The sequence below is a fragment of the Malus domestica genome, chromosome 01 (genome assembly GCF_042453785.1).
Source record: "Malus domestica chromosome 01, GDT2T_hap1".
Taxonomy (NCBI): domain Eukaryota; kingdom Viridiplantae; phylum Streptophyta; class Magnoliopsida; order Rosales; family Rosaceae; genus Malus; species Malus domestica.
The window spans coordinates 12,279,522-12,288,574 of NC_091661.1; the positions used below are offsets into that span (position 1 = coordinate 12,279,522).

The 9,053-nt window shown below is 39.5% G+C and overlaps 1 protein-coding gene across 1 annotated transcript; it reads right to left on the bottom strand.

Annotated features, from left to right (window-relative positions):
* Positions 1 to 3,124: 3,124 nt before the first annotated feature.
* Positions 3,125 to 4,777, bottom strand: LOC103406086 (histone H3.3). The gene is made up of 4 exons (XM_008345103.4): positions 4,550 to 4,777; positions 3,916 to 4,064; positions 3,717 to 3,807; positions 3,125 to 3,623 (listed from the first exon to the last, which is right to left on the bottom strand). The coding sequence occupies exons 2-4, from the start codon at positions 4,062 to 4,064 to the stop codon at positions 3,453 to 3,455; spliced, it is 411 nt and encodes a 136-aa protein (XP_008343325.1). The 5' UTR covers positions 4,550 to 4,777; the 3' UTR covers positions 3,125 to 3,452.
* Positions 4,778 to 9,053: the final 4,276 nt, after the last annotated feature.

Consider the following 9,053-nt stretch of genomic DNA (forward strand, 5'->3'; position numbering starts at 1 on the left):
TCTTCTCTTGCCGAGGACCGGAAGTAAACGAAAGCTCAAAAATGGCTTTGTATCTCCCAAAGGGCTCTGCTTCTGCTGCTTACTTCCGGCTTTTATAGCCACCAGCATAAAGTAAGGGAATGAGCTCCGGGAGATGAGCATCGTCCCGTCCAGGTCGACGACGATTGACTCGTTAGACGTCGTTTCGCCCACATTGCAGGCCGCGATCAACGAGGAGATCCGCCGTTGCTTCTACGACGACATGGTCTATCTCTCCCTCTCTTACTAGAAAGCAACACATTTGTTCCGTTTGGTTAATTTTTAGAGTGAAGAGTGGCGTTTAGTCGCAAGTGAAGAAGGATGAGGTGACGTGGAGTTGGTTGCCAGAGATGGCACCAACATCACTGCTAAAATTCAAAGTCTGCAAGGGAAGGATGAGTTGCGAGAGAGTGGCCGAGGAAAAGGAGACGAAGGAGAGGTGGCGGTCGCGATTGCTAGCATCCACCAGGTGGTTGTTGTCGGAGTCAGCGTGAGAAGTAAACAAATGGGAGCTCTTTTCGGATTTTCTAGAGAGAGAGAGTGGCTGATGAGAGAGAGAGAGAGAGAAATCTGCAAAGGTTTTTCTTGAACAGCCCAAGGATGGGGGTTCTGGGTTATTCGGTTGTGCAGATTCACGATGGTGAGATGAAAAATTAAGAGAGAATCGACATAGCTTTTCGTGTCGATTCCCACAGACGGCGCCAAATATTGATGCACAAAACCGGGAAGTCTTGGAACAACGTAAATCCGACCATGAATCTACAAGAAAGTAAAGAACACAAGATGTATCGTGGTTCACCCCAATGTTTAGGCTACGTCCACACTGATGTTCATTGTATTTCTCTGTATGAATGTATGGATTACAAGTGTGAGGGGGAGTCCCCCAGAGAAAGAGAAAGTTTCTCTGTGAGCTTTGTGGCTTGTATGTTTTTGGGGTATCCCCTGATCTGAGATCTGAGTCCCTTTTGTGAGGGGGGAGGAGTCCCCTTTTATAGAATAACGGGCTCCTCATTTTACATAATAATGGGCTGGGTAATGGGGCCAATGTGTCAAATTATGAGGCCCAATATATGTGGTACCAACATCATTATTGCTTTCGCATTGTGCACATGGTTACGTCACCCTTACGTGTCGGCCATCATGCCCTGATTCGGGTCGGGGTGTGTCACTCTCTCTCTCGAATTATCTCTATCTGCAACCCACAAAGGCAGAAGCCACCTTCCTTCAACTAAATCCAAACCATAGCCGACACATCCCTACTCACTCTCTCTCATTTCTCATCTTTGTCCCTTCACTCAGTCTCAGGTCACTCATGGAATTCGAAGCTCAGCATCCACCACCCTCAATGTCTCACTTCAACAAACTCTCTCCACTCCGGCCACCACCACACCTCACGGCTTCATCCAGACTTTCGATTCTCTATGTGGGTTTCGAATAAGGTTAGGGTTTCGAATTGGGGGCTAGGGTCTCGAATTGGGGCTCGGCTTTCGAATAAGGTTAGGGTTTCAAATTGGGGGCTCGAATTGTGATGAACATATTTTAGTGGATGTTTTTGCAAAGAAAATTTATGTGAAATTATGTGGTTTATGGCTTAATTTCATTTACTTGGATGTTTGGATGGTCTATATTTTTATTCTCAAAGAAGTTAGCATCTTGGTTGGCTACAATGTTTTATGATGATTTGTTGTGCGATTGTTGCAAGTTTCATGCTTTAGTTTCTTTTGAGATGATTGAATTATGCAGATGCAATTAGTTTCTGCAGATTGAATTGGATTGGGAATTTGGGTGTCTTAAGTTCTGCAGATGCATATCATATACAATTGTAGCAGTCTGCCAACAATTTTGTGTGAATTTATTCGAGATTCCTGATTTGTCCCGAAATCTCGAAATTATTTTGGGATTCCCGAAAATTTGGTTTGGAATTGGTCTTGAAATTGGGATTCCCAAAAACTTCGGTTTGGGAATCGGGACAAGAATTTCGGTTTGGTATCCAATACCGAACCAAACCTAGCTATGCAGCATGAACTCCATAAGGATTTTTGCATGAAGAATGGGAAATTTTGGACCTGGGGAATTCCCTAAGAATATCATTTTTAGTCAAATACTTATATAGGTTAAAGTATATAATTTATGGTTTAGAAAATATTTTAAATGTCTAGAGTAGAAGATTAAATTACTATTAATCGAAGCTGAAACATAAAATTTTATTTACTTAAATCAAATTATTTAAACCAAGTATTAAGTTAATGTTTTGTTCATTAGGTATACAATTAATGTACTTTTAATTAATAGTAAGATATGTCGTCTTTCCATGTCAACCAATTATTCCTTATATTTTCACCATTACACTATATGAACTCTAGTTGTTTTTTTTATTTTTTATTACATGCCCAACTACGTATCTAATCAATTTGCAAGGCATAATATGAAGCAATTCTAATTACGTTTTTGTGAAGAAAAAAATTTGGTATCAGAATTTGAATTTTATTTTACTAAAATGTTCATAAAAATATTTTATGTGAATGTAATGTTAAATTAATTCCAAAAAGTTTAACATGAACAAAAAATATGCACCTAATCAAATTATTACATAAAATTATAAAAACCTCAAATTTAGGAATTCTACTATAAAGACTCTTACATTGAAGGCAATATTCCATTAAGAACATAAAAATTTCATTCAAGTTCTTAAATAAGTACTCAAAAGTGGTGGTGGAAGTCCTTATTCAAGGACTCCCATTGGAGATGCTCTTAGTGATTCAAGACCGCTTCTTACTCCATCGACATGCGCAGGAAACTGTTCCGGGGACTGATGTTACGGAGTTTGTCAAGCTTCCACCTTCGTTTGAAAACGGTAGAGAGATGGGCTTCCAAAAGGTCCACTTTTGTTCGAAACTTGGAAACTACAGCTAAAACTGAAGGCACCGCCGCTCGAACTGTTTTCTATATTATGGGGTCACACAATTGATCAACTTTCTAGTAAGAATCAAGGCGCACACATCCGTTTCATTCAAATATTGCGATGATCCGGACAGTGCCGAGATCGGAACATTCATTCATCGTCAATCATCCAACGCAAATACCATAAAAAGCAACATGGAGAAACAACAAACTAAACTAGATTAGACGAAATATTGTTCAATAGTGAGGCTGCAGACAACCAAATGAACAAAAAAACGCAAATTAAACACATCTAGGTCCTTCATATTCTACGAAACAAACCAACCAAAAGCAGCAGCCGCAGATCTTAAAAGGAGTTTTGCCTATAACCATAATATCTGACCACATCTTGTCCCCAACCCTAACCTCCTATATCATCCTATCACAAAAAAACACCACCTTCTGTCCGCAAAAGCATTATACATATCAGTCTTCAATCCCGTCTGCAGCCACCCCACAATTAACCCCGCTCCATTGCAAGGCAGGCGGGTTGCTTAGGCACGCTCACCCCTGATCCTCCTGGCAAGCTGGATATCCTTCGGCATGATGGTAACCCGCTTGGCATGGATAGCGCAAAGGTTGGTGTCCTCAAACAGACCCACCAGGTAAGCCTCAGCAGCCTCCTGCAGTGCCAGCACTGCATGGCTCTGGAAACGCAGATCAGTCTGCAAACACAAAATCCAAATAGAAATTGATGAATGCATTCACTTCCGAGGCACATAATCAAATCGACTTAACAAGTTACAAACAATAAATACCTTGAAGTCCTGGGCAATTTCACGAACAAGCCTCTGGAATGGCAGCTTCCTGATCAACAGCTCAGTACTCTTCTGGTACTTACGGATTTCACTGCACAAAACATTCCAAACAAAACACAATTCAGACTATGATCAAGAAACAACACCCAAAAACTTTAACAACAATGAACAACATAAGAAAGAGGATCAATTGACTTACCGAAGAGCAACGGTACCCGGGCGGTATCTGTGGGGCTTCTTGACTCCTCCAGTGGTTGGTGCAGACTTACGGGCAGCCTTGGTTGCGAGCTGCTTCCTGGGAGCCTTTCCTCCAGTTGACTTACGAGCAGTTTGCTTGGTACGGGCCATCTGCAAACACAGCATTACGAAGGTCAGCATATATTTAATCACAACCACCCCTTTCATTTTACCGAATTCTTACCCTCTATTTGTTCAGCCAAAATTATGCAACAAGTTTTCCAAGCAACCAAACATACCTTCTACAGATACGGATCAAGATCACGTTTACAGAAATCGAACTAATAAAATTAGGTTTTTCATTAATCCCAAATTATTTGCTAAACGAAAACCCCATAATATTTTCATTCAAATACGAAAAAGCCTAAATCATACCACTGAAATATCACAACCATGTCAAATCCCTAGATCTTCACATAAAAATACGATAGCAATGTAAAACCCTAAATCACAGACTAAATCTCCGATAATATATTTTTTTTTTTTAAAAAAAACCCTAAATCCATATCAAAATCGAAAGAAAACGGAATCGAAAACGAAAAGCAGACCCTGATTCACGTAAGAAAAATTAATTAAATTTAAAACAAAATTCATACCTCTGCTTGATTCGCGCTCTGTTCGTCTCGGTCTTCTCCTTCTTCGAACGAACAAAAGTTTCCAACGTTAGACAGGTTAAGGCGTATATATAGGGTGTGATTGTAAAGTGGCTGGGGGATCGGACGGATGCCATTCAGTATCCGTGTGTTTTCTCTTAGTTGTATCTAACGGTCAAGGAGGGGCTTAGTTGTGTTTTCTCCCTTTGAATGTCCGGTTGTGATTTGATCTTACATTGGTGACGCAGATCGCTATTGACTAATAATGGATTCCTATTGGTCGACTTCTTTTCATATGGATGGGAAGTTGTGTAATATTTTTGTTTTAAAGGGGGAGTTGAATCAACGTTAGGTGGGAATTTTTAATTTTAAAGTTTATATTATAGTGTAACTAGCTTGACTTTTGAGACGGTGCGATTCCTTTGGAAAAGGTATAGAACCTCTATTCAAATTCCAACTCTCACGGATTCATTTTTTGTAGCATCTAATTCTGGGTTGAAATAATATTTGATTCGGAGCAGAAGTGCACAACTGTCTCATATAATACCGAGTTTTGTAGGGAGATATCAATTTATCAACAATGTGTTTGAAATAGATCGTGTATTTAAAAATAAAAATAAAGACGTCCTAAGTTCAAATTCTTTATGAACCAAACTACACTCATACTCCCCATTCGAGTGGGTTTGGAGATATGATTTCTGTGTAGTGATGGCAAGTGTTGTAAACAATTACGTCTCACTCAGTTGTACGCGTTTTATGCAAGATCTAACCTTTGTAAAAATCCATTTTGCTTACCATTTTTTAAGGTCATCTCTGATATTTCGGAAGTCCTGTGCGAAATTCATAAAAAGTGACCCTTCTTATAAGACATCTTAAAAAAAAATTGAACAACGTATTGATGCTAAAAAGCAGTATCGAAATAAACTTTAAAACTAACTAACCGTCTGTTTCTAAGTATTATTAAATGTAAAGAAAGCTACAAAGTAATCATAGTACTTATAACTAACAATAAGTTCAATCTAAAGAAACCAAATAAATAAAACTTAAAAAAGTCTAGCATTGAAGTTTCACTTAAAGATGGCTCTTCGTGCATTCTTTGTTGCAAAATCATCAATTAAGCCTTCATAATCAATTTTGTCTAAAAAATCACTTTCAATCAATATCAAAGCAAGTCCATTTAATATTTCCTGCAACATGGTTGACCGCAAGTATGATTTTAATAACTTTAACTTTGAGAAACTCCTTTTTGCAAATGCAACGGTAACAGGTACAATCAACAAAATCTTGTATGCAATGCTTGCAATCGGGAAACAACACATCCTCTTCAAGTAGTTCAATATGTCAATGGATGTCTTTATTTCTTTTGGTAAATACTCTTGTAAAAGCTTCAACTCTACTAGTAATGCATCCTGTTTGGGCCTAAAATATTGGTTTGGGCCGAGATGTATTCTCAGCCCAGAAGGCCTAACGGAAAGATTACCGTGGATCGTTTAGTTCATGAGCTTCCTAACCTAGGTTGGTGAAGTCATGCTACGAGACGAGTAATTGAATCCTGGCACAATAAGGAGTCTAGGCAAGATATGGATAAAAGTGAATCCGGTTTGATAAAGGACTAGGTTCAAAGTCATAGTGAAAATAGGACTAGTCGAGATGGTGTTTGATGAGAAGAAGAAATCCTAATCCGAGTAGGGTTTTAACTCAGTCTAGAAAGTGCATGGTGCTATAAATAGAAGAGTTTGTGCATCGTTCAAGTCTATCCAATTCAACACACAATTGCATTGTGCAAATTCTCTCAACAACCTTGAGATTTTTTCCTTTTCCTTTTTTCGCCAACACACCTTCAGTTTAGATAAACATCACTGTGAAGGCAACCGGTGATATCTTTAATCGGCATAGATAGCACTGTCACCGTAAGACCAACCAGTCTCGCAGCATCTTCAGTCGGCATAGATAGCACTGCGTCCAGGGTGACTGGTTATCTATCCAAGTCTCGGTCGAGAAGGATTTCCGAATCCTTATTGGTTGAGGTCATTTCATTAGCCTTCTCGGCGAAGTAAGGTGTTACAGTTGATTAGGCTCGGCACATTGCACGCCGAGTTGGTTTATGATTGGATACTCTCAAGTGGGATTTAGAGTTTGGCGTTCCGACGGCTAAACCACGTTTATTGTTAAGACATATATCCGCTTTGAGTATTTGTGCCCTTACACCTTGGTGTCTATTCGACGTGAGTTTACTCTGACGAATACCATCACTGTGACCGAATCCGACGACGACGACGATTCGTGAACTTCGTAAGAATAGTAGCCTTGTCTTCAGGTTCGAGAACCTAAGAGGCTGAGACGTGTTCCTTCCTCGGTCGCAATCGCAAGACGAAGAAGTCGACCGCGCACCCAACTCAACATCAACATATTTTACTCCTCGGTCGAGCTCGGTCGACGAGTTGGCACGCCCCGCATTTAACTGAAGGACGTAGTTAGCTCATAGATTACTCAGTCTGCGCGCCACGTAGGCTTGGTAGTTTTTAGGATCAACATTTTGGCACGCCTAATGGGACCCAGTGCTAAACTACGAAGTTCATGCCAATTGAAACACGATCGGTTAAAAAGAAAACAGCTATGGGAAATCAACAACCGATTTGCCAATTCAGAACATAGGACAAAGTGTATCACAGGCACAGAATCCCCTTAGTGCCGTGACACCTGAGTCCACAAGCGCGACTCGCCGAGAAAAGGAAGTTGGTCTCGGTGGTCAGCTTTGCAATCTAGAAATCCCTAACAAAAACACATGCGTTCTCAATGAAGGGATAGTGGTAAAGGCTCTGATCCACCAACAAGATCGTTTCTTCGAAGACGGCTGGACGAACAGTCTAGGGCGGTTGAACAGACGTTTAGTCGAGGAATCGATAAGCTGCACGACGTGATACGCAGTAACAGTGAGGTACAAAACAGATTGCTTGAAATACTAGTTAGCAAGGTCTGCGACGACAGGTCATTCGATTTTTCCCGGCAATTGCCACCAAGGAATAATATGTTGCCAGTAGTACAGGCCAAGCCAATTCCTACTCGGTTCAAGCCAATTGACTTAGAAAAGAAATGAGGATCGAGTAGCAGGACAGATGGACCCGACCAGAGGGTGGAAGTAACGTCCGTCGATATAACCGAGGTCCAGCGGATAATTGATTCGGCCATGAAAAAGGGGCTGAAGTTCCCTAAATTCATCTATCCATATCCAGCTTACATGGAACGGTTCGAATATCTTAAAGGTTTCAAAATTCCAGACTTTAATCTTTTCGCTGGAGAATCGTCTTTATCCTCGTTAGAACATATGGCTCATTTCACCGCGCAATGCGGAGATGTCAACAGTGATTTTCACAAGTTGCGGCTTGATGCGAAATATATAAGCACACAAATTAAACCCTCTTTTTGTCAATTGTAGTAAATAATGTAAGTAGGGATCGTTCTAGGCCGGGGATTAGGAGGGATTGCTAAATCACTTGGAAATTGACTTGAAAACGTAAAAACAAAGTTTAAAACACTAAACTAGACTCAAAGAATGCAAAACTATACTTTAAAATACTAAGATAAACAAAAAGATTCAAAACAGCAAATAAACACTCAAAACTGCCTTAAAAACACTTTCTGGGCAGTTTTGAACACCTAACACTAAATTGGACGAAATTGGGTTATGACTTAACTCAATACACTTAAAAACACAAACTAAAGTGATTACTGACTAATCTAACATTTTGAAATAAATGGGAGATTGGTTCTTGATGAATTTGAAAACAAAACAAACTTTGTAAAACAAAACAGATTGTAAATGAATTTGAATGAAACTTACGGATGGAAGGCTAGCTAGGAGGTTCTTCTCCACACATGTCACACTTGCATACAAAACGATTTCCAGTTGCTTTTCGATAAACTATGAATACTTAACGCCCCAAATTAACCGTGAATTGCACTAATTAACCCTCAGTTTTTCCACAAGTTATTAGGTTGGATGATTGCATACGACAACCCAAAACATTCCCTACAAGTTCCCTACATGAATTGCATAATAGAGATACAAGCAAGAATCATTAAGTTCTATGAAAAACATAAGCATTGACGAGGCACTCGTTACTATGATTTGCATGAAACTTATGCCAAGAATTTACTTAACGTGATTGTGACTAGCAACCTTCACTACTTGTGAATATAAGTTCATAACGATTAGGTGAAACTCCCTTATATTCTAGCGTCAAATTCATGCATGAAAATTAAGCGTGCACTCTCAACCAACATACACAAATCAGTTTTTATACGAACGGATAAGTAAATTGAATTCACAACTTATGAATCACAACTGGATGTAATCAAATCATATTGTAAGCATGAACATAGTTTCGAATCACCCCTTAACTAAGAGGGGTTTAGTTCCTCATGCTCGCAATTACACAAAGATAACTTAAATTAAACATTGAAATCAAAGATAGAAAACACCTAGAAACGCTCCAACACTTCCAAG

Bases quoted from the DNA above. Each gene is read 5' to 3' on its own strand.
- LOC103406086 (XM_008345103.4), bottom strand. From the start codon at position 4,064: ATGGCCCGTACCAAGCAAACTGCTCGTAAGTCAACTGGAGGAAAGGCT. The intron at 3,808-3,915 runs GTAAGTCAATTG...TGTTTTGTGCAG, and splicing joins CCGGGTACCGTTGCTCTTCG to TGAAATCCGTAAGTACCAGA. The intron at 3,624-3,716 runs GTATTTATTGTT...TTGTGTTTGCAG, and splicing joins AAATTGCCCAGGACTTCAAG to ACTGATCTGCGTTTCCAGAG.